We start from the raw sequence: 25150 nt of genomic DNA on the forward strand, positions 1-25150 counted from the left end.
CGAGGTCTTATTTTCTCCAGCAGTAAATGGAGCACAGTGATCCCTGCCCTGCCTGCCCTCGGGGCTGGTGGACAGGAGTGTATCAGAGGTCAGCAGGGCTGAGCCGCCTGGAGTCTGATTCTCCCAGAGTCCTGGCTGAAAGACAAGGCGTTGCATTCCACCGAGCTCTGCGGGCTGCTTTGTTCTCCGCTCCACGGATTTCTTTTAAGTCCAGAACAAGACCATTGTGTTCTTCTACCCAGCATGTTCAGGAAGTTTCTGGTTCCTGTCACCTGCTGCAGTAGCTTTTTTTTGTTTGTTTTTTTAAGTTTACTTTTAGAGAGAAGGGAAAGGAGGTAGAAAGAAAAGGAGAGAAACATCCATGTGACAGAGAAACATCAGTTGGTTGCCTTTTGCACACGCCCTGACCGGGAGCCCTGACCAGGGACTGAACCCACAGCCCAGCCCTGTGCCCTGACCGGGATTGAAACAGCAACCTTTCACTTTGCAGAATGATGCCCAGCCAAGTGAGCCACACCAGTCAGGGCAGTTCTTTATCTCTTCAACACTGTTTGTCCCTTAGCCTGGTCCCCAGAACAAAGATGCTGAGTCACTCGGCTTATTTTCCAAACCCTACCTTTCCCCTCCCCTGGGGTCCCATTTCACATCCTTATTTTTAACACCTTAGTCTGGGGATACTTCTTAAAATACATATCTGGGGAAAGTAAATGAGTAATTAGGGTTAGAAAATTTAGATAAGGTCCCTCAGAGTAGCTGAGGGTAGGCGGCAGATGGGCTCTAAGCATCTTAGCAGCCACAGCAAAGAGGAAGGTGCAGGTGGTTGGATTGTTTCCGGTGTCTGGAAGATACACGCATACTTTCCTGGAAGGAGAAAGCCCTTTGCTGACGCTGGGGCCCAAGGAGAAATTCTGTTTGGTACAGCTGTGTACAAGCTGCATCGGCCTGATGTGTATGTGCCATGTAAACACAATTCTCAAGGTCCCTTGACCATACAGTCAGGCTGTTAAATGTTCCTGGTTGCAGACTGATGGCAGAGCCCTAAAGCAAAGACGGGGGACAGGCAGGACATGGTGGCCTGAGTGAATGACTTTCTGATGTTGGATTTAAGAATGAAGTTTAGCACTGGTGGGCAGAGGGTTTCAGAAAGAGCCACATAGTGACTATGTGAGACCTTGTGGGCCATGTAGTCTCCACTGACGAACTTAGTTCTGCCCTTGTGGAGTGGAACCAGCACAGACAGCACACAAACGGGCAGGTGTGGCTGTGTCCCTGTGACACCTTCTTTACGGTAGCAGACTGTGCGCTGGATTCAGCTCTGGGCCATCGGTGCCTGATGCTGGCTCCAGAGGAGATTCTTAAAGGACTTTGCAGCCTTGAGGCAGTCAGCTGTGGGAAATCCCCCCTAATGTAGCTGATAATAAAAATCAAACAAGAATTTGAGCCACTCTCTGGGGGGACAGTGCAGAGTGCAGATATAGTCCATGTTCCTGTCAAGACATGTCTGTGTACTTTGAAAATGGCTCAGAGGGTAGGGGTGACATCCTGACAAAATAAATAAGACATCAGGGCCTATGGCTAGGGGGCTGACCACCTGGCCAACACAGCCTGTGCAGGTTGGGGTCCAGAAGCTGGGGACAGGCAGGGTTTAGAGGATGGGCTGAACGACCTCACCAACACAGTATAGATAATGTTTATTTCCTCCAGCCCTATACGGGCTGCATCAGCATCCCATATAGGGCTGTTTTAGAAATACAGATTCTCAAGCCTCGCCCCAAGCCCATTGCAGGAAGAACTCAGGGAGCAGGGTCCCACAATCTGCATTTTCCCAAGCCCTCTGCAGCAAGCTCAAGTTTGAGAACTGCCAAGGCCCCTGGTCATAACCTGTGTTTCTCCCCTTGGTCAGGGAAAGATCCAGGGGATTCTCCGAAGCCTACACCCAAGCCATCTCTGACTGCCAATCTCATTCAAAAAGCCAAGCGCCAGAACAGCAACTTCCCGCTCCTCGCTGAAGGACTCACGAGAAACCGCACTGCCCAGGAGAAAGCCTTGGCCTTGGAACAGCAGGTTCTGATGCTTACCAAGGAGTTAAAGTCTCAGAAGGTGAGCTCTGGCCCCAGAGAGGCCCCAGGCTCCAGGAGACCCCTCAGGGTATAGGCCGGTCCATGGACCTTACCAGCCAAACTGTGGATGGTTGAAAATGTTGTGCCATTGATTACTCAGGGCCATGCTGTCACTCAAACCAAGTGACAGAAAGCCTCCGAGGACAGGGTCTCTGGGACCTACTTTAATAATTGCCTCTCAGACCCCTCCTGAAGGACTGTGCCTGGTCTGACCCCACACCTGAAGAGGAACAGTATTTGGGGGAGGGTGATCTGGATGCAGGGTTCTGGGAAGGGCCGCCAAAGGAACTGGGTGGGGAGGGGATCTTCGGCCTGGCAGCTGGTAACTGGGTGCAGATCCCTTAGGACCTGTCACAGGACAGAGAATGCATACAGTTCTCACACCCTGGGGCTGAGTCAGGCCCAATACGGGGACAGTATTGGGGGGAAAGATTTGGGCTTAATAGAGAAGTTCATTTTAGCAGTTTAAAAAAAAGAGTTACATGGGCATTGTAGAAAAACTGATCACGCACATACACAGACATGAAAGGCATTAAAACTCCTACAACCCAGAGGTAAATGGTGTTCACATCCAGGGTGGCCTCATGAAGCAGCAAGGGCCACGTGGTGGGGGGCAAAGGTGGCTTACAGCGCTGGGCAGCGGGCTCACTTTAGCTAGAGCAGCTGCCTGCTCCCTGGACCAGTACAGCTTAAATCCCGTACCCAAACCTGGACGGGAAAAGAAACCTGGAGTGTAAGCACCACTTCTCCTTTCCCCATATCTCCCCCTTCTAGGAAATGTGAGCAGCCTCTCTTGACGTGGCCTTTCCTTCTAAGGCACTGTAAACTGTCACATGGAGTAGCGGGGCCCCGGGAGACCAAGCTTTCATGTAGGCTGGCCCCTGACTGCACTGCAGCCCCGGAGGGCGCACTGTGCTTCACTGAAGAAGGGCGAGGTCGCGGAGATGAGCCAGGGCCGCCCGGGCTGTGGGCAGCTTCCCAAGAGTCAGAGTGAGAATGTGAAGAGGAAGCTGTTAAATCATTAAAGACTCGACTTGCTCACTGGCTCACCTTCCAGTCAGCCCCAGTCCTGTCCTCAAGAGGGTCTTGTGGTTTAGCTTGTGACCCGAGATGTGAGTGGAGTTGCACGCGCTCTGGCCCATCTCACAATTGTGCTTTGGTCTAGTGGGTAATTCAGAGCACAGGCCTCTAAACAAGATGGTGCAGACCCCAGTTCTAGCCCCAAGCAAGTTTCTTAACCTCTTCAGCCTCAGTGTCCTCTCTGTGAATGGAGCTATAACCATGTTTCCTGCACCGACCTTGTCCAGATTCACACAGCCTGGTGCCTGGCCCCCAGCAGTTGCCCAGCAGATTCAGACTCTGATTATTTGCCCTTTTTGTTGATTCCTTCCTGCCTTAGAAGGAATGATGCACCCCCTTGAGGGGCTCTGAGAAGAACTCTCCTGGGGCGTTCTGGAAACACACGTGAGCCCATACAGGCCTCCAGGAAATGAGTTCTTGTGGGCAGAGCAGTGATGCGCGGAAGGCAGGTCTTCCTTCCACGTGAGGAAGGCAGTCCCCAGCCCTACCCGCTCAGGGATTTCACCTGCAGCCCCAATACCAAAACCAAAGAGGGGGAGGAGAGAAGGAGACCGGCTCTTGGGCCAGAGGGGCGGCGGAGGCTGGTACCACCTTGGGGTGCTGAGTCCTTGGGACTCAGATACACTGCTCAGAGAGTGACTCTCCATCTGACCCTCCGAGTCCAGCTGGGAAACAGCCCCCTGGACGTCCTGCGCCCCCCTCTTCAGAGGGGCACTTCCATGGGAAGGCACCGTGTTTCTACCAGAGCCTACAGGTGGACATGGGCGTTCCGGCTCCGCCAGCCAGGTGGCCCCTGCCAGTAGCTTTCATGATCTATAAGAATCTGTGTCTTGGGCGCTGTTGGATGCCACGGGGGGGCCCTGGTCTGCCCTTCAGGTTCAGGACCCTCACCACAGGCCACCTCCTTCACGGTCTCATGGTACAATCCCAGACCAGACACACCTGCTCTGTAGAAAAAATAGCACAAACTCTCTGTGCCTCCCTGGTGTCACATCAAACCACAGGGCAACTCTGATACCCATTAAATCATTTTCTATCCCAGGCCCTGCGGTGCTGGCCCCACAAGAGATGTGGACCCCAGGAGAGAGTACCAGACGGCTGCTTGGCCCGGGGACTCAGGCTCCCAGAGTTGACAGAACCGCACCGCCCTGAGGGCCGTCTGCTCTGGCAGATGGAAGGCTGTCATTTATGGGGATGTTCACCATCTGTTGGCTGCTGGGAAAGAGGGACTCCTCCCGGGCCTGGCCTGGGGCCCTCTGGGGCCCCCCCGAGTAGTTCACTCAGGATTACTGAAAACTCAGTGGGGATGAAGTGCAGCCTATTCTTTCCCTGGAACCCGAGCCAGGGAGTTGGGAGTATACCCCCGCCGCCACCCACAGTGCCAAGACTTCAGAGTGCACCCACAGGAAGTGGCTCCTTTTATATTATTTTTTACAATGCAAAGGCAGCTTCAAAATGGAAGGTATCACAAGTTCCTATTTTTGTTTTTAATACTTCTGTAAGGTGTGTATATGCACTTTTGTGACTGGCTTACTTCCCATAGCATAACATCCTCGAGACTCATCTATGTGTCAAGTGGGGCAGGATTCCCTTTCTTTTCAAGGATGAGCAATATTCCCCTGTGAGTGTGTGTGCGCACACCACATTTTACCTGTTTACCTTCAGCAGACAACTGGGTTGTTCTCATCTCTTGGGTATCGGAAATGAGGTTATGAATGTGGCTTATTTCCGTTTTTAAAGAAATTGAAAGAAACATTTCAATGCAAAATCCATTAACCGTGCATCATGGAGAAGTGAGGGGTCCTGGATTAGGGGTGGGGAGCACTCTGATGGCACGTTTTCCCCTGCAGGGGCCCTACCAGGTCCCTTTCGTCCTCTTCTTCCTCCTTTCTTGGGCTTCAGCCTTCCCCTGTGAGAGCAAGTGGCTGGGCCAGGTCTCCCAGGGCCTTCCAGCCTCCAGGTTTTCCGAATCCATGATTCATTCCCACTCCACCTTGTATAGTTCTTACTCTGGCTCCATCCCTCTCGCCCACCCTTTTCTTTTCTCCCTATCTCACCGATGAGAAGGAGAGCCTTCAGGGCTGGTGTGTGGCCCTGGGTTTTGAGAGCCAGGTGTGGGAAGGGGAAGACAGCTGTATATAAAATGGCATAGGCTTCAGAGTTGACTCTCCCAAGGTGGGGGTGGGTGGGTGGAATTCCTACCTGATTCTGCACCTCAGGCAAGTCTGAGCATTGGTGGCTGTCGGTTTTCTCACCAGGCAGCTAACCAGGTGGTTTCCAAATCCCAGCCGAACCAGAGCGGTCGGACTTGTCTCTTATCAATGTTAATCTTTCTCAGCACGGCCCTTGGGAAGGGATTTCTTCCTGGTGTGGTGTGGAACCACCCTCCACCACTCCCTGCGACACCCCGAGGACTTGCACAGCTCCTCGCTCGCTCTTCCATCCTCTGCGGCTTTGGTTGTCTGGTTGTCCGGGGCTTCCTTCCTGTGGGTCCCATGGTTGTCTGGTGAGCCCTCCCAGCCCTGCCTCTCACCTGCTGCCTGGCCAGCTCTGGCCCTCCCGGTCTTCAGTTTAAACTGATCCACCTTCCTGCAGAAGGTGCTGATCTTCCTCACCTCCACCCCAGGCAGACATTGCTCTCTGCTTGGAGCCCCCGCAAATGCCCTGGCTTCCCTCTGTCGAAGGAAACTGCTCGTTACAGTGTTCACCTTCACTCCCACCCACCTTCGCCTTTGTGTTTGTTGAAGGTGGGAACTGACCAGTCCCTCCCTGGGCCCCAGCAGCTGGCCCAGGGCTCGGCACTGAGTGGGTGCTTGAGAGAGGCCGGGTGGAAGAGAGAAGCAGAGAAGGAATAATACCCAGATTTCAGAAGACGCATCTCATTTGGTCTTGTCAATAACTTTTCATATAAAGTCATGATTTGGGGCTGTTCTCCAAATAGAATGTTCTTAGCAAATAACCCCATCCTAGCTGATCCATTTATTTAAATGCTCTGACATAGACACAGTTAATGTGTTTCCAGGAAACCATGTTTTTCCAGAGGAGGCTGGCATGGAGCACAGCAAGGGCCTAAAGACCCTCTCTACAAGGTTCACGAGGTCCGAGGAGGTTCTCGTGGGGCTGGCGGGTAGGCCGCCTGGCTTCTGGTAATCTAATCCTGGCCCTGAATGGATCCCCACACCTGCTTCGGGGCAAGACAGGTCCTGGGGAGGTTGGAGCCTCAGAGGCATCGGGAGCCAAGCAGACCTCAAGTTTCCGCATGAATGAGTCACAGTCTCCACCCGGGTGTGAGCCGCGGTCTGTGGCTCTCTGGCGTTTACTCGCACCAGCCTTTTGGCCTCACTTGGTGGGGAGCAGACAGGGCAGCAGCGGATTGGCTGAGGCTCTGCCTGTGGCTTACTTAGCGTGTGGATTGCCAGTGCATTTCCTCTCTTGCTGTCTCAGCTCCATTGGTAGTGACTGCTTAGGTGCTGAATTCAGAAAGGTGCTGAGGCCTGTAGGAGGCCTCAGAAGGAAGGAGTATTGAGGTTAATTAGTAAGGCCACAGGAGTGAGAGACGGGAGAGCAATGCGTGTGCACCACGGCACCCCTGCTTTCACGACTGCGGGAACACAGGCTTTGGAGTGCTGGTGATTTGGGATTAAATTCCACTCCGTTCTGCTGGGCCTCGGTTTGTTCATCTCTGAAATAGACGGGTATTACTCAGGATACAACCTCTAAGTACTGTGGACTAAGACAATTTGGAAGTTTCTTTCTCGCATTCTCACAGAGGAGTCCTGCAGCCCTGAGCTGGCGAGGCCGCGCCGCCGTCCTCCACATGCAGCGTGCACAGTGCCCCCAGAGTGACTGCGCAGTGCTGGCCTTCTCCCGGCCAGAGGGCCCAGCGGGCCAGGGCGGTGTGTGTGTGGTGGTTCCAAAGATATGATGCAGAAGCCGCCCCTGTTGTTTCGTGTATGCCGTGTAGGGACAGTCCTCACTCGGCCACAGCCAGCTGTGAGCTTGGCTAGAAAATGTAGTCTCGAGCAGGAGAACCAGGTGTCAAGCTAAGACTGTCGAACAGAAAAAGAGAAAATGGGTGCTGAGACGAGATGACCCAGAGGGTGACGCTGGCCACTTCTCAGGGCCTTTAGGAGAACTGCTCAGGGATGGGCCCCGCCTCTGGCACCTAACAGGCCTCCCCGAGTTCATGAGACGCTTCCGTTTCTCTGCACAGGAGCTGGTGAGGATCCTGCACAAGGCGCTGGAGGCTGCCCAGCAGGAGAAGAGGGTGACCAGCGCGTACCTGGCAGCGGCGGAGGACAAGGACCGGCTGGAGCTGGTGCGGCACAAAGTGCGGCAGATCGTGGAGCTGGGCCAGCGGGTGGAGGCCCTGGAGCAGGAGCGGGACGGCCTGGCCCAGACGGCGAGCCTGCGGGAGCAGGAGGTGCAGGAGCTGCGGCAGCACGTGCAGCTGCTCATGGACAAGAACGAGGCCAAGCAGCAGGTCATCTGCAGGCTGTCTGAGCAGCTCACCCAGGACTCCATGCAGCCCCCTGACAAGCCCCTCGTGCCCTCAGACGCTGCCGACAGTGACCTCCTGAGCCAACAGGAGAAGATGGAGCACCTGAAGGTAGGGGCCCCTCCCTCCAGGCCTAGGGCCTCTGGGGAGGGCACTGCCGTCCACTCTGAGTGTTTTCTAGGTCGCGCAGAGGTAACCCTTAGTCCTGGAATGTTCCTCTCTGCAACAGACACTGGTAGAAGTATGGCTGCATACTCCCTCACTTTTCTGAACCAGAAGTCCCAGTGCAATCCGAGCTTTCCTGGTGTCCTAGACTAGAAAGCGAAGGTGTCTCTAGCTTACCAAATCAGAAGGAGCCCAAGATGGGTCAGAACTCCTGAGGGCTAGATCAGCTGTACTCCTGGGACCTGGTCTGGTCCGGTTCTTTAGGGGTCACTCTGATGCCCTGGGGAGACCCCTCGTTCCAGGCGGCCCTCCCCCAACAGTCCCGCACACGGCACAGGGCGCTGGCCGTGACCTGCTCGTCATCACAGCACTGGTCACTGCTCCTGTGCTAAGTGCTTACCTGCATCATTTCATTTGACCCTCCCACCAGCCCTCTGAGGCGGTCACTTGCGTGCTCCCCACCTTACAGAGGGCGGTGCTGAGGCTGAGAAAGTGAAGATACTTGCCCAGACTTGTGGGCCGAGGAGGGGGAGCTGGAATTGGGCCGAAGCACACACCTCTGACTAGTCTGTCTGCCTCGCTGCCTTCCAGCTTCTCTGCCGCTTCTGGCTACTGCCGCCATCCCTGCCTCCTCTCACCCAGGCTGCCACCTGGGGCCACTTGTAGCACAGGAGGCAGGAGCTGTATTTTAGGTGCCATGCCTGCCGTGGGCTGCAGCACCAGGAGGGTGGTGACAGGAACTGCCAGGACATCTGGAGACCTGAGGCTGGTGATAGACACTGACAGTCCCGCTGTCCCTAAAGGCGCCGTAGAGCCAGGCCCTGTCCTGCTCCAGACTTTGCCACTCACAGCCGCACGTGTATACATTTGTGTAACCATGAAGATTTTATTTACTTATTTTTAGAGAGGGGAAGGGAGGGAGGAAGAGGGGGAGAGACATCAGTGTGTGGTCGCCTGTCACGCACCCCCTACTGGGGACCTGGCCTGCAACCCAGGCATGTGTCCTGACTGGGAATCGAACCAGTGACCCTTTGATTCACATGCAGGCCGGCACTCAATCCACTGAGTCACACCAGCCAGGGCGTCATGTTGCTGTAGCAAAGAACTATTGTGGGGAAGGAGAAAGAGAAAAATGCAGAAGCTTTAGAGACCAGGAGTACGGTTGTTAGCAAGCCAAGGGAGGATAAGAGACACCCAGATGCCTTTCCCCTCTTTCAGAATGAAAAACCATGTAACCAGTCTCTGAGTCTTCTTCCTTAAAGTCAGGTTTTTTAAAAATTCAAAATGAAAACACAGTCCTCTCAAACGCAGATGCAGCGAGGTTGTCAGAAAGCTCTCAGCCCTTCACACGGCAGGGAACACGGCTTCCAGCAGACGGCTTTCCTGCCGCTGTGCCCGTCCCGCTGGAACCCGCTGTGAGCCAGGCTCACCGAGGAGACCAGCCACTGTGCCCCTGAACCTGCATGTGCGGGTTTTAATTTGTCAGGGAGCCCAGCTCCGAGGAGACGCTGGCTCTGGTTCACATCAACCACACTGGCATTTGTAGCTGGCCCCCAGAGGCCCAGCATTTAGCGCTAGAAAGAGTTGCACGTATGGAGTTCTTTAGCCGTTAGCCTTCAGGCATCTGATCTAGAAAAACACAGAAGGCCCATCCGGAGTCCATCGTCTGAGTTTTGGGACAGAGTATTCCCCTTTCCTGCTTGCCCTGTGGTCAAGAGCAGCTCCCTAAGAAAGCGTGTTGTTGTCGCTGAAGTGGTCAGTCAGAGACGAACCTTAAACATCAGAGCTGGAAAGACTCAAAGACCTAGTCTGCCCTCCTGCCATCCACTGCCGCCCCACCCCCCGTTTTCTGGCAGGAACAGCCGAGCCCTGGTGAGGTGAAGGCACTGGCCCAGGTCACAGCCAGACCCCGGGTTCCCCACACCCACTCCACTGCCTTCCCCACTAGCACATGGGCTGGTCCACACCATGTTCCCCAAAGAACTTTCCCAGTTCCTGGTCCCTGTGCAGGCAGGTGGGTGGGCAGACTCCTTCCTCCTGTCTGTCCCCTTTCTTCAGGTGCATTTTCTTCCTTTGCCCCAGTGGTGACTGTCGTGTGGCTTTTCTGTCCTCTGGAATTCTTTTTCCTCCCTACAGTTCTGAGCCAAGGAGAGCACTCAGGGTAGGGAGGTAAGCTGAATAGGAAGGTGCTGCCCAGACCCCATCCCGCCCCCACCCACGGCTGCTCCAGGGGTGCTGAGTCCTGCCCGCCCTCCCTGCCCTGCGCAGCACGTCCACAGCCTGGGTCGGGGGTTGGGGGGGAGGAGACAGGAGGCAGGACCAGGTGGTGGCGCAGAGCATGCTCCAGCAGCAGACACCCGTGCCTTTCACCCAGACATGGTGTTCGGTTCCTGCAGTGGCTGGAACACACATGGGTTTGTTCTGCCTCTCTCCATACCCGCCGTGTGACTGAGGAGAACTCTCCTTCCCTGTGCGGTTTCCTCATCTGTAAAGAATGATAGCACCTTAACATTTCACCCACAGGGCTGTGGTCGAGATAAAGTCATGTACAACAGCGAATGTGGGGGAAATGGGCCTGGCACTTAGTAGGAACTCAGGCAGCTGGTCACTGTTCCCCCTTTCCTGGGGGCTCGTCCGTTTTCCCGGACGTTTGGGGAGCACCCACAGCAGCAGCAGTCAGAGATACCAGAGATCCACAAGGGAGGCACACGTCCCTGCACTTGCTGCACGCCGGCCACCCTTCTTAGCCTTCTGCACATGTTGACCAGTCGATTCTCCCCAGCAGCCCCAGAGGTGGTTATTATCCCCCTTTTCTAGGTGAGGACATAAGGCATAGAGAGGGGGAGTCACAGGGCTCAGTGGCAAAGGCAGGATAGATATCCAGGCAGCATGGCCCTGGAGTTCCTGCCCTGACAGCCAGGTGGCGCTGGGCTCTGACAGTGCAGAAATGCGGTTTTTACACCGCCAGTTCCGACAGGTCAAACCGGCCCGTGTGCATTCAGCCACAAGACACCAAGGACAGCCTGACAGGGTGGGACTAGACTTGTGACATTAGGTGAATTCCAGTGGGGAGGGAGATTAGAGAATGGCTGGGCAGTAAATGCAGTGGTTAGCACTTGGCTTTGGAGTCAGACAGACTGGGGTCCAGTCACACCCTGCCTTGCACCAGCTCTGGGATCTCGGGCAACTTACTCCTCCTCTCGGGGCCTCAGAGACCTCACCTGTGTTGCTCTCTGAGCTGCTGGGAGGATTCTGTGCAGTAGTGTGCTCAGCGTGCAGATAAGAGGCGGGGGTTACGGCTCAGGGAGCCTGCACAGCCCTGTGCTCATGAGTTCTCCAAATTTCCAGACACTGAAGTGTGAGGCTGTCATGGGAGCGAGAGGTGTTCCTGGAAAATCCCAATGCTCGCAGGGGGCTGGTCCTTGTGCTGCAAACAGGAGGTTTTCCACCAGTCTTACTACTCTGTACTGCCCCCCAATAAGGGAGCAGGGGTCCCAAAGGGGAAGACACTTGCCCTGAAGAGCAGCTGATAGCCCAGCAGCATTTCCAAGAAAAAGAGTCTAGATTTTGATCTAGGGCAGAGATGCAGTGGGAAGATAAAAGGAAGGCCGGGCTTGGGAGTTGGACCTGCCTGGGTCCTAACTGGCAAGAGAGAGCAGAGAGCAAGTTCAGCCTGAGAACAGCCTTGTGGCCTGGGTGCAATGAGGGAGATGACAGCAGGGGGCTTCTGGGGTTGGGGACATCCCAGAGAGCCCCAACAGAGTGGCAAGAGGCCATGTGATAAAGTCAGCCACTGGCGTTTGTTTCCGGCTAGGAGCCCTGGGAACGTGTGGCGCTCCCACTGTGTCAGCTATCTCGGAAGAAGGCAGCAGACCCTGGACACAGAGTGGAGCTCCTGGGCTGGGACAGTTCTTAGCCAGAAGGCAGACCCTCCCAGGATGGGTCAAGGTTACCTATACACTGTGCACAGGGGACCCTTCCCTGGTAATGAACACCGCAGGCTAGGTATGGTGTTGTTCTCAGTTTCCAGACAAGTCAGTGCCCATCCAAAGTCATCTCTGCACCAGTGCCTCACACTCACCTCCAGCCCAGTCCATTTTTGTGTGTGGGAGAGAAGGGGGTTGCTTTTCAGCTGGTAAATGCCCTGGACTTGCTGGTGCGGCTGTGAGTGTGTCCCTCCCAGCAGGATGAAGACTGAGAGCCATTGCTGGGACTGCCCCTTTCCCAGGCCCAGGCTCTGCTCGAACCTCCCCAATGCTTGGCCAGCTTTCCTCGCACACCCCAGCCGCTGGGTACCTCACTCCCTCCACTGGGCAGCCTGCAAAAGGAAAACTCTAGGCTCAGAGAGGGGCATCACAGCCTTACTCACAGTCAAAAGCAAACCGACCACCCAGGGCTCAAGTTAAAAAACAACAAGAGAAGGATTATAACTAAGTTATAAATTCACCCAATAAAATAGATATCTGACTTTAAAAATGATCACTGGGAAGTTTCTATAGCAACATAGAAAAGTATTTACAAAGGACACTAAGGAAAATTTTCCACCCGAAATTGTTTAGTATGATCACAAATATATGACAAAATATTTTAAAGACAAACATCGCTTGAGCATTTGTTATATTTCGGTCCCTGCCCTTAGTGTTATGACAGATGCTACCTCACTTAGTCCCCGGGCAGCCCAGTGGGGTAGCTGCCAGTCATTCCCTTTACAGCCGGGAACCGGCGAGGTGGGGCAGTGCAGGGAGGGCTCCCGGCCGGGAAGTCAGAGTCAGGACCGGACCTCCAGGCTCAGCGCTCTTTCCCCCATTTGATTCTGGCATCAAGATGAGAGAAAGGGGGCTATTGGTAGTTTTTTTTCTTTCAGACTTCCTCTGTTGTTTGCATTATTGGAAATTTCTAAAGAAAGGAAGTATTGGCAGCTCATTTGAGGGTGAGAACCAGGGAGATGCTCATGGTGCAGGTCCTCACCTGCTTTGCTCTCTTCTCCAGGATGACATGGAAGCATACCGGACCCAGAACCGCTTCCTCAATTCCGAGATCCACCAGGTCACCAAGATCTGGAGAAAGGTGGCTGAGAAGGAGAGGGCCCTCCTGATGAAGGTGAGAGGTGGGACCGCTCTTCTGGCCACCCTTGCAGTCTCCGCCGTCTCACACCTGTCTCGCTCTCCCTCCGGACTGTGCCCTTCGTGAGCTGTCTTCCGGGTGTCAGGTGTCTGCGCTCCAGTGGCTGCCTCTGATCCCAGAGGCACAGAGGGAGGGCAGGCGCTCGCTGCTGCTGCTGCTGCACAGTATTTCAAGCCTCACCTGGAGAAAGTCACTTCCAGGGACTTCAAAGAGCTGCCATCCTGTTTTCCACTTTTATTTTTTCTCTTTTTTCCTTTTGGGAGTCAAATATTAAAGACTAAACATTCAAAAACAGCTGCATATATGAGAAAACTCAGAAAGGACCATGCACGCTCAGAAGGAGGCCCAGAAGCACCTGGGGAGACCTTACGTTTACACGTCAGGCTGATGTCGGCACAGAGGCAGCCTACAACAGTGAAGGAAAGGAAAACAATTTAAAAAGAAAACAGCAAACCCTATGAAAAGGGGAGAATCTGATTTGCAGATTTACCATATTATTAGATTCAAATGTCCGGTTTTCAACAAAATATCACAAGTTATACAAATAAAACAGCAACAGGAAAGTATGCCCATTCAAAGGGAAAAAAATCAACAAAAACTGTCCCGGAAAAGGCCTCATGGCAGATTTACTAGACACTTTAATACGGTTATCTTTAAAGATCTCAAAGAACTACAGGAAGATGTGTGGAATGAAGAAAGTAATATAGGAACAAAATGGAATGTCAATATAGAGAAAACCGAAAAAGAAACCAAAAGAAATTCTGGAGTTGAAAAGTCCAAGAACTGAAATGAAAACTTCACTGGAGAGATTCAAAGGGAGACGTGAGCAGATGGGAAGAACCAGGGAAGGTGAAGACGGGGAATGGAAATGACAGATTCTGGGAAACGGGAAAAAATACACAGGAAGTGGACCAACAATACGCATTATATTGCGGGAACCCCAGAAGGAGAGAGAGACAAAGGGGCAGAGAGCATATTGGAAGAAATAGTGACTGGAAGTGTCTCAAATTTGATGAAAGACATGAATGTAAACATCAAGCTTCATATAAACTGAAAGAGACCCACACTAAAACACATTATTATCAAATTTTCTAATGCCAAAGACAGATATCTTGAAAGCAGAGAGAGGTGACTCATCACATACAAGGGCTCCTCCATAAAATTATGAGAAGATTTCTCATCAGAAACCTCGGAAACCAGAAGGCAGTGGCTTGAAATATTCAAAGTGCTAGAAGCCACCACCAAGCATCCGTATTTGGCAAAACCTTCCTTCAGAAGTGAGAGAGCAACCAAGACATCTTCGGGTAAACAAGAACTGAGGGAGTCCGTCAGCCCCAGACCTGCTTAGGGCAAAGCCAGGCCCGAGTGGGCTTAGACCCTAGTGGGCCCAGTGGCGTTGCCTCGGGAAACTCTCGGGGAGGCCCGTGGGGTCCCGTGAGAGCGCACCAGGTAGTGACTGACAGGTGTGTGAGGAAGCCAAGGTCTCACCGCGGTATACACATAGGTAATTATAAAAGCTAGCAGCATCATAATTGTTTACATCCCCACTTTTTCTTTTCTACACAATTTAAGAGACTGCATTTTTCTAAAGATTTTATTTATTTATTTTTTAGAGGGGAAGTGAGGGAGAAAGAGAGAGAGAGAGAAACATTGATGTGTGAGAGAAACATCAACCAGTTGCCTCTCACACACCCCCAACCAACCACGGATGGGCCCGCAGCCCAGGCATGTGCCCTGACTGGGAATCGAACCGCCGACCTTTCACTTTGTAGGATGGTGCCCAAGCCACTGAGCCACACCAGTCCAGGCAAGACTACATTTAAAAACAAAAACAATTATTAGTCTAAAATCTAGTAGCATTATTGGTTTTTAACTCCACATTCTGTTTTCTACATAATTTCAGAGACTAATGCATTTAAAAGAATTATTTGTGTTTCGGGGCACACAATGTGTAAAGATATAATTTTGTGAAATCAGCAACCAAAAGGGTAGGGATAGAACTAGGTACAGAGTTTTTGTATGTTATTAAAGTTAAGCTGGTATAAATTTGAACTAGAATGTTATAACTTACGATTTTAAATGTAATCCCCATGGCAACCACAAAGAAAATAGCTATAGAATACACACAAAAGGAAATGAGAGAGGAATTTAAATACTTCACTACCCAAAATTAACACAAAAATGATAGTAATGCAGGAAATGGGGGGCAAAAAAAGTTATATGGCATGTAGAGGACAAATAGCAAAATGACAAAAGTCCCTCCTGATCAATAATTACTTTAAATGTAAATGGATTAAACTCTCCAGTCAAAAGGCAGATTGGCAGAATGGATGAAACCACACGGTCCAACTGTATGTTGCCTACAGGGGACTCACTTCATATCCGAAGACACAAATCGATTGAACGCGAAGGGATGGCAAAGATACTCCATGCGAACAGTGACCGAAAGAGAGCAGGGTGGTTATACTAACACCAGACAAAAGAGACTAAATTTTAAAACAGCTACAAGAGACAAAGCAAGACATTATACATTAATAAAAACTCCAATACAGTGTGAAGATACAATAGACCTAATAGTTAATGCATCTAATAACAGACCAGCGAAATCTATGACGTGACAACTGGCAGAATGGGAGGGGGTCACAGCTCTACAACAGTAATTGCAGACTTTGGGATCCCACAGACTATGGGTAGAACAACCCGAGAGAAGATAAGCAAGGACCTAGAGGACTTGAGCAGCACGATAACCAACTGCGTCCGACAGACACGGGAAGAGCACTCTGCCCAGCAGCACCGCACGTATTCGCCTCATGTGGGTGCATGACATTTTCCAGGATGGACCATATGTTGAGCCGCAAATTATGTCTCAACAGACTTCAAAAGACAGATGTCACACAAAATCTGTTTCCCAGCCACAATGGGCTGAAGTCAGAGATTAATAGCAGAAGTAAAACTAGAAAATTCTCGCATCTGTGGAAATTAAACAACATCTTCTTAAACTGTGAGTCAAAGAAGAAGTCACAAGGGAAACGACATCCTGACGAATGAAGAGAAGACATAATAGACCGAGACTTAGCAGGCTCAGTGAAAGCCCTGCAAAGGAGGGAATTCGTAGCTGTAAGTGCTTTGTAAAAAAAATTAAAAACAGCTCAAATTAACAGCCTAACTTTACCACTTAAGGAACTAGAAAAAGAACCAAATCCAAGGTAGCTGAAGGAGACAAAGATTAGAACAAGGATAAATGAAACAGAACAATAAAGAAAATCAATGAAATAAGTTCATTTTTTGCGAAGATCAACAAAATTGGCAACCTTCAGCTAGATAGACTAAGAAAGAGAGAGAAGACTCAAATTAAAATCAGAAATGAAAGTGGTGATATTATAGCTGATTCTGCAAAAATAAAAAGGATTATAAGAGAGTACTATAAACAGTTGTAGACCAACAGATTGCATACCTTAGACGAAATGGACAAATTCCTAGAAACCCAAAGCCTCCCAAGACTGAATCACAGAGAAGGAGAATGTCTGAATAGACCTGTGACTAGCAAGGGGATGGGACTCAGTAATCAGAAACCTCCTGACAGAGAAAGGCTTTACCGCCAAACATTTCAAGAACGAGGACCAATCCTTTTTAGATTTTTCAAGAAGGGCGCAGACTAGTGAGAGAGCTGGACACAATCAAGGTGCAGTGGGGCACACAGGATGCTCTGGGGTCTAATGGGAGGAAGAGTCAGAGAAGGCTTCCTGGTGGAAGTGTCTTCTGAGCTGAGTCCGAAAAGTGAGTTACTGTTGTCCAGACAGAGTGCAGAAAAGCCTTCCAAGAAGAGCGGCCGTCAAGACCTGTGGGCTGAGGCAGGGAGGGTGGGCGGGGGGTGAGACGTGAGGCTGGAGGGCGCGGACTTGGAAGCACATCCGAAGAAGCTGGGAGCTGTCAAGTAGTTTTGAGTGGGGAGGGTCTCGGTCAGACTTCTGTTTTGGGAGAACTGTGGGTGCTCAGTGGACTTGACAGGTGGTCCTGAAGGCAGGGAGACTCGGGAATCTGTAGCAGAGCCCCTGAGAAGGGTACTGGTGGTGGGAGGAGGGGGCTCAGGAAGCCGTGGAGGTGGAGGGAAGCCAAGGTGGGGGCCCACTGAAACAGGTGGGACAGGCTGGCAGGATGCGTCAGTGTCCGTGCTCAGCACACGTTTGGAGATGGTGACCCAGAGACAGGGGTGCCACAGAATGACAGCCTTGCCCAGGAGGCTTCCACTGTGCCCGCCAGGACGAGACATGGCCCAGAGACCACGGCCATGCTGCAAGGCACACCTTTCCCATCCCCATCTTACAGAGGAGAAAAATGGGGCCCAGGGAGGTCACCCGATTCGGCCCCGCTTGTATAAATAGAAACACAGAGTTCAAGGCAAAGGGAGGCTGTGCAGTGTGTGTCCCATGAGGTGGGAGGGAGGCGGTGTGTTGGAGGATCAGAAAGAGCCCACGTGGTGGCAGCGGAAGGTGCCACGTCCAGAGCCCCAGTGTCCATCCCCGGGCCCTGCTCAGTCACACCGCCTGCAGAGGGCTTGCTCTGGGCCGAGGACTCTGGGAAGGGCTTCACACACATCGGCCCCTGCCAGCCTCTCCAGACTCAGAGGCAGACTCTGTGTCGTCCCCGTTGTCCAGACGGCACAGAGAAGTCAAGGACCTTGCCATTCATCACCCAGCCAGCAGTGGCCAAACCAGGATAGGACTACAGGCCGTACAAGAGCCTGTGCTGTTTCTGCCCACCCCTCCCTCCTTCTCCTGAGACCAGCTCCAGCCCTGCGCCTGGTTCTTGCTCACCTGATGCCCTTTCTGCCTTGTTGTAAACCCTTGGAACTGGACCCGACATGCAGGGCTGGGGTGGGGAGGGGATGGGAGATGGAGGTGGGAGAAGGGTGTGTTGCCTGGGTGAGGTTAGCTGAAGCTGCCGAGGCTCAGGCCTCTGGGGCAGCCCCAGCCCAACCAAGAGGCCTGACAGCGCCCTTCTCTCCCCCCCCCGGCAGTGTGCCTACCTCCAAGCCAGGAACTGCCAGGTGGAGAGCAAGTACCTGGCAGGGCTGCGGAGGCTGCAGGAGGCCATGGGCAGCGAAGCCAGCGAGTGCGCGGAGCTGCTCAGGCAGCTCATCCAGGAGGCTCTGCAGTGGGAAGCCAGCGAGGCCTCTGCTGAGGCTGTGGCGCTGAGCCCCATCAGGTGAGCTCAGCAGCCAGGGCAGGGTGGGCTCTGAAAGACCTGGGGGTCCCCAGCTGCCCTGCTGTGTGTGAGCACCACATGTTTCTTACCTCCTCGTGCTCTCAGATAGGTGAGCATGTGCCTGGGGCAGGCCCCATTTTGCAGCTGAGGCAGGGCAGGCTCAGAGGAGGCAGCCCCTTACCTGAGGCCACACAGCACATCAGGGCTACCGACCTGGGTCTGCCCGCCCCCCCCAGGCCACCTATCAGAGGGGTGTCAGAAAGGCGGGGAGAGGAGACAGCCAGCAGCCTCCCCTGAGCCAGGCCCTTGCTGAGCACAATGGACAAGAACAGTTAAGTAACAATGGAAGGGGCTATGGCTGGAGTCCAAGGCCCTTGGAGTCTGGGTGGCCCAGTGGCAGGAGCTCAAGCTGTGGAGCCTGACGTAGGTCACTCACTGTGTGACCCTGGACAAGTCACAGGAATGAACTCTCAGAGCCTCCCGTGCAGCTTCCATAAGATGTGCGTGAGGTCACTGCTTTGCAGGATCACTAGGATTCGGTGACCAGCACACGCAGAGGCAAGTCAATGTTGAGTGGAAGAGAGGCTGTCCGGAACAGGTCCCCAGCTCTCCCATGTCTGTTTGTCCCTGGTGCTGTCTGCACCCCACCCATTTGGGGCTTACTGGCTGTGGAAGTGGGGTTCTCTACTGACAGTGCAAGACTCCTTGGGCCCAAGGCACATAGAGGAATAAGAGGATCCTTCACATTTGCACAGAGTGAGTTAGTGACTGTCTCTTGAGCACTTACTGTGTGCCAGGCACTGTGTAGGCCCTCAGCCATTTATAACAGGACCTCAGTGGGTCTTCATGAGGCAGGGCCAGAGTTTCTCTACCCATTGTACAGACGAGCAGACTGAAGTTCAGAGAACTGAGTGACCTGTCCAGAGCCGCATGGCTACCCACAGTGAAGCCATGGCAGGAACTGTGCCCAGGGCGCACCTCCTCCCCGCTGCCCCTTATCTGGGGAAGGGCTCTGTCAGGGGTTGCTAACACGGGCTTTTGCCAGCAGTGAGTATGATGAATACGGCTTCCTGACGGTGCCCAACTACGAGGTGGAAGACCTGAAGCTGCTGGCCAAGATCCAGGCACTGGAGGTGCGCTCCCACCACCTGCTGGCCCACGAGGCTATGGAGCGACCCCTGCGAGAGCGCTGGGCTGCGCTGGGTGAGCTCGCACCCTCCGTGGAGCTCAAGCAGCTGTTACGCATGGGTGTGTCTCAAGAGCACCGGCCTCGTGTCTGGAGGTGGCTGGTCCACCGCCGCCTCCAGCACCTGCAGGTCCCTGGCCGCTACCAGGAGCTGCTGAGCCAGGGCCAGACCTGCAAGCACCCCGCTGCCCGCCAGATCGAGCTGGACCTGAACCGAACCTTCCCCAACAACAAGCACTTCACCTGCCCCACCTCCAGCTTGCCAGACAAGCTCCACCGGGTGCTGTTGGCCTTCTCCTGGCAGAACCCCTCCATTGGCTACTGCCAGGGCCTGAACAGGTAGGTGAGGACACGGCCTTTATCCTTCTGGGCAGCCCTCTGTCTCTTTGGAGCCTCTCAAAAACCTGGAGAGGTGAGTCCAGGAGGCCTGACGTGACCCCCACTGTGCAGATGGGGACAAGCAGGTGAAAGGACACATTCGGGGCAGAGGCAGGTCCGAACTCCACGCTCTTCATTCCAGGCCCTGTCTTTCCATTTGTGCTCAGGGTGGTGCCACCCCAAAGAAAACCTGGCGAGTGGTCCCCCAAGTTGTGTAATGCATGGCCCGGCCCACAAGTCGGGCAACTGCCTGGGTCAGGGACCACTTGCTTTCAACGAACCCTCTCAGCAGAGACTAGAGACCACACGGTCATGGGGAGCCAGGTGACGGCACAGCCGCCCGGCCCCCTTCACTCCATTTCCCGAGGGTCGAGGCCCCAGAGGTTGTGCAGCTCTGAGGTGGCACTGCTGTGCCACCCTCGGCAGGGCTGCCTGGTCTGCAGCCTCCTGTGCATGTCTCTGCCTCCTCCTCCCGCAGCAGACCAGCCTCTCTGTCCGTCACTCCTTGGACATTTAGGGCCCGTGGAGGCCATCAGAATGGGGACCTCGGCCCCTGTGGCCGGACCTTTGCAGCAGGTGTTCCCTTTTGTCCACGGCCTCATGTCCCAGATCTAAATTCCCCAAGGAAGGAATCTGATGGGCCCAGCCCGGATTAGTTTCACCTTCTAGTCCAACAGCCGGGGACAGGGGCAGGCAGACCTGGGGGGCCGCCCCTCCAGCGCAGGGCTGTGGGGGCCGCCCCTGGAGGCCCGCAGGCGTCTCAGTAGAGGCAGCAGGATCTCAGAGGTTCCCCGAAGCAAGTTTTCACTCAGCTGAAACGTACATATGCTCCAGAGAGATGTACTGAGTCGTTCCACTGGTTTTCCAGAATAGGTGGCGTGCGACATTGATTCCACGCAGAATAATCAGACGGGCTGTCCCTACTCTAACTGGAATGCTTCCCAAGGGTAGATATTTGGGGTACTTCGTTTGCAGTCTAACTTGGGTAAAATTGAGCATATACATGTGCAGTGACTGGGAACCCTGAGTGAAACCCCAGCACAGTTCATCTGTGCGGAGGAGGTGGGGGCAGTTCCCATCACCAGAGGGTCTGTCTGAAGATCACCCCAGAAGGGAAGAGGCGGGGTACACGGGAGGACCGGAGGCTGAGAGAGGTGACGCTCACGGGGCATTTCTTTACTTCTTTTCAGTGTTTTCTTTTTTACTGGTTATTGGTATTTGGTAAAATATTCATGTTACTGTTTTAAATAGAAAGTTGTTTCTAATAGAAGCTGTTCAAAAGTAGACGGTGCTGCTGCTGCTTTCAAAGGCCCTTAAACCCCAGTCTGCAAGCCCCTTTCACTTGTTGAGTGCCGCCATCTAGTGGTAGCCACAGGAACTGTATGTGTGGTGTCTGGAGGACAGACCCTGCTTATAGGGAACAAAATCCTGCCTGTCTAGAGAGTGATAATGTGGTAATGATTTAGAGCTAAGTTAGAGCAAACGTTTTTATTTTAAAGCCATTTCCCTTTAAAAATACATGGAATGCCTTAAAAGTTGTGTGTGTGTGTGTGTGTCCCCCCGCCCCCACTGCCACAGTCCTTCCTTTGCACACCCACTGGATCTTAAATGCCTTCAGCCAGCCCCTGGACCGAGCGCATGCTGAGGCTCTAGCAGAATGGGGTGAGCTGGGGAGAACAGCAGGGTGGACTTCATAAGTCCTGAGTTCAATTTCCACTGTGCCACCAACTGACTGAGTGACCTCGAGCAAGTCAGTCAGTTTTGGTTTCTGGGCCTCAGCCTTACCGTGCCTGCAGTGACTGTATCTAGATCCGCAGGATGCAGCCTTATGACAGGCTCTGAGGCAGCTTAGACTCGGTGGGAAAGAGTGCCGTGATCAATTAGTGATGTCTGCCCTGGGCACCGTCAGAGTGTGGTGGCCAGTGTAGCACGCATTTGCTATCCCTGAACTCGATGACCTCTGAACCCCCACCACCACCACCCTTCCCCAGCTCTGAGAGGGTGGAGCTTGCTGTTTCCCAGGAGACCTGTGACTGTTCTCTCCATCCACTCTGCTCAGACTCAAGAGGGCTTGTACAAATATTGTAGCGAAAATGGAGAGAAAATCCATCTCAGTGTGTTGGGGAGATCAAAGGGATTTTTTTTTCTTTTGAGAATTGACCTGGTTTCTCCGAAAAAACATGAACCTTGGAAGAGGTTGGAGGTCACGAATCCAATCCAGTAAAAGCCCAGAGAAGCATAAACATCTGGACAATGAAATGTGCTCAGCATACCCATTGAGAGCGTGAGCCTGGCCAGCGCTGCAGCGTGGGAGCTCGCTGAGGGTGTTCCGTGGGTACGGTGTAGAAAGGGGGCTCCCCTAGCCCACCAGACGGCCCCGGGTGGAAGGTCATGTGATGCTCCTCTCCCTGCAGGGGTTCTCAGAGGCTGTGCTGTGACCCTGTGCGTCACTGGTCTCTGAAAGGGAGCTGGAGTGTACTGCATCCCCAAACACCCGTCTGTGGGACCTTGTGTTCACCTAGCTTCATGGCGGATGAGTACATTTGGGAGAATATGTTCTTGGATTGTTCCCGGGGAAAGACCCATCATCAGGAAAGATGGGAGTAGAGAAAATAGTGCTTCCTTCAGGCAGACTTCCCGCCCAGCACTTTGGGTTTTTTCTTTCCCGCCCTTGATCTCATTAGAGGCCCATGATAACTTTAGGGGGGAAGCAAGGGAGAAAAAGAACTTGGTGCACTGAGCAGCTGGTGTGTGCCAGACAGGGGGCGTCTTCTCACTCCAGTGCCTCACAGTCCCGGAGGTCGATGCTAGTCCCACTTCACAGGTGGCGGGCTCAGAGAGGTTAGCACACTCCCAGAGGTCTCAAAGCCTGCGATAGTAAGATGAGAATAATTAATATTTATAAAGCATTCACCACGTATCAAGCACTGTGCTGGGCATTTAACATGTATGTACTGTGTTTACCCCATAAGAGTCCTGTGATTATTAAGAGGATGCCAAAGCCTAGAGAAGTTAAGTAACTCGTCTGGGGTCACCCAGCAAGGAAGTGGCCGGACCCAGATTCACAGCCAGGCGATGGGACTTCTGAGGTCCTGTTCTGAGATGATCCTCATCTCTCTGGAACTGCTCGATGTAGTCCTCCCCCAAAGCATGTCTGTCTCACCAGGGAGCCAGGTCTGTCACGAGCTGTCTGGCTATGACTTCTGTGGGTCACTCCAGTCCTTCCCTCCCACACAGGCTGGCGGCCATCGCTCTGCTGGTCCTAGATGAAGAGGAGAGTGCCTTCTGGTGCCTGGTGGCCATTGTGGAGACCATTATGCCAGCTGATTACTACAGCAAGACGCTGACAGCGTCCCAGGTAAGCGGGGCCAGGAGGGGACTTAGTGGTTACGTGGGTCAGCCCCTGAGTTGTTCCTGCAAGCCGGTGAATCTGGGAAAAGTCAGGAATCTCTCAGAATGAGCCAGTAGCCTCTCGCTGGGACGGCTAGGAAGTTCCGGTGCGCTGCTGACCTTTAGAATTTGGGGAGACCCGCCCACACGATAGATTGTTGTTATTCCAGGGGTGACCTTATGTCATTAGACACTATTGGTTTCCTGGGGAGGGGAGGGGAAGGAAATCTAATGTCACTGCTATTTGCCAGTGAAGAATTTCAGAATAGAGGCCCGGCAGGGTGGGAGATGGGACTGGGAGGGTGGAGGTGCTGACAGTTCTTCACACGCGCTCATCGCCTGCTGAGAAGCGCAGCACCTCCTCCGCTGCCAGCCGAGCACAGGCCGGGCCTGGAGTCCAGCGACCGAGTCGGGGCCGGGCCCTCCAGCAGTCAGCTGTGTGGCCTGCGTTTGTTGAGAGGTGTAAACAAAAAGCCATGTCAAACCTCCTGCCCACGCCCCCCGCCTCTCCCACCTCACCCCGCCCTCTTCGTGCTGCACCGGCACCGCCTGCTTTGGGAAGACAGGCCACCTCGAGGGCACTTGGTCACTTCCCAGCCTTAAACCTACCAAGCCATTACCTGCCCACCCATCCCCTTCCGCTTTCCTGCTGCGGTCACGTGACACCAATCCTCCTTCTGGGGCATCGGCCTGGGTGAGACGCCCGGGCGAGCGTGGGCACGCAGGTGTGAGCGGCAGGTGTGAGCGGAAAGTCGGGGCTGGAGGTCAAGAGCTGGCATCATGGGGAAACAGGCAGTGACTCGGGTAAGGAGGAGTTCGGCTGCCTGGCAGGAGAGCCCAGCCTGAGAGCAGCGTAAGAGGGGGATCCTTGCCAGGGAAAGACCAAGCTGAAGGCTCCTTCTAGCCCCTGCTCTGCCGTCCTGGCAGGGGGCTTTCGCCCTCCAACTCAGCATCCTGTGGTGACCGGACGGCTGCACCGCCTCCAGCACTGTGGCCACAGCCCAGGAGGGAAGAAGCAGAGGGTGAAAGGCAAGAGCCAGCTCCTTTCAAACAGCTTCCCCCGACCCCGCACCTCCTGCTCGCACCTCCCCGGCCCGACCGTATGGCGTGGCGCCTCTGGTCACAAGGCAGGCCAGGAAGTGTTCCACATTTTATCTTCACACTTTAATATCCCTGAAGTTGTGTGTTATGTAAGCAATATGTGGTGGTGGGTTGTCTTTGTTTTCGGTTTCTAGAAACTTTCATTTTGAGAAAATTTTGAATGTCAAAAAAAAAATCGAGAACACAGTGGGCGAACCTGCGTGTCTCCATGACCGAGTCCCAGTGATTATCAACACGGGAGGCCGCTGCTGTTCCATGGGAACTGCCGCCCCTCCTCCTGCTTTGATGATCCCGAAGTAAACCTCAGACCTTGCGTCAGTTTGACCATAAACCTGAAAGGTTCAGTGGCGCCTTAGAGTGACTGAATCACCCCAGGTTTTGAGCCGGACACAAGGCCTACACAGTGGGCCTGGGCTTCTGGGGGAGGAAGGAAGGGAAGGGAGGTGCAGCGAGGCCAGCAGCCAGCGCCTGGAAGATGACTCGGGTGGAAGGGCAGGGCTGGGAAACCAGCGGTTATGGAAACGAGCAACAGAGCAACAGGAGACTCGGCGGCCGGTCTAGGAGGTGGAGCGCAGAGCACGGAAGAACCGTGTCTTACAGTCAGGGAGGGAGCCGGTGCTGGGAGTAACCCGCAGGGCTGAGTAAAACAAGGGGGCAGGCATGACAGCGACCACACGGAGAGGCCGTGGGCACCCGTCACCCAGCAGCATCCCCCTTTAGGAGGATTCCTTGATGTTCAGGGTAGCAGGACAGTGTGGTTCCTCCTGACACCTGCCCCCAGGGCCCCCCAAACATACACAGAGCATCCTGTGCATTGCACCCAAAGGGGGTGTAGAGGGGCAGCCATAGTGTCAGCTTGAGGCTCAGAGGGGCAAAGGGGCCAAAGGTCCACTGGCCATGACC

At 53.7% G+C, this 25150-nt stretch overlaps 1 protein-coding gene across 3 annotated transcripts in view; it reads left to right on the forward strand.

Annotated features, from left to right (window-relative positions):
* The window catches only part of TBC1D2 (TBC1 domain family member 2), a 49851-nt gene that overhangs the window by 19020 nt on the left and 5681 nt on the right, over positions 1-25150 (forward strand). For 2 of the 3 annotated variants that reach the window (XM_037140784.2, XM_053656497.1), the window contains 6 exons: positions 1904-2100; positions 7414-7809; positions 12853-12963; positions 18005-18192; positions 19238-19717; positions 22994-23114. In XM_037140784.2, coding sequence (XP_036996679.2) covers positions 1904-2100; positions 7414-7809; positions 12853-12963; positions 18005-18192; positions 19238-19717; positions 22994-23114 — 1493 coding nt within the window. The remainder of the gene's footprint in view (positions 1-1903; positions 2101-7413; positions 7810-12852; positions 12964-18004; positions 18193-19237; positions 19718-22993; positions 23115-25150) is intronic. The other variant, XM_037140785.2, reaches the window with a different exon arrangement.

Source organism: Artibeus jamaicensis, unplaced genomic scaffold (genome assembly GCF_021234435.1).
Source record: "Artibeus jamaicensis isolate MK-2021 breed Jamaican fruit bat unplaced genomic scaffold, CSHL_Jam_final scaffold_1964, whole genome shotgun sequence".
In the NCBI taxonomy this organism is placed as follows: domain Eukaryota; kingdom Metazoa; phylum Chordata; class Mammalia; order Chiroptera; family Phyllostomidae; genus Artibeus; species Artibeus jamaicensis.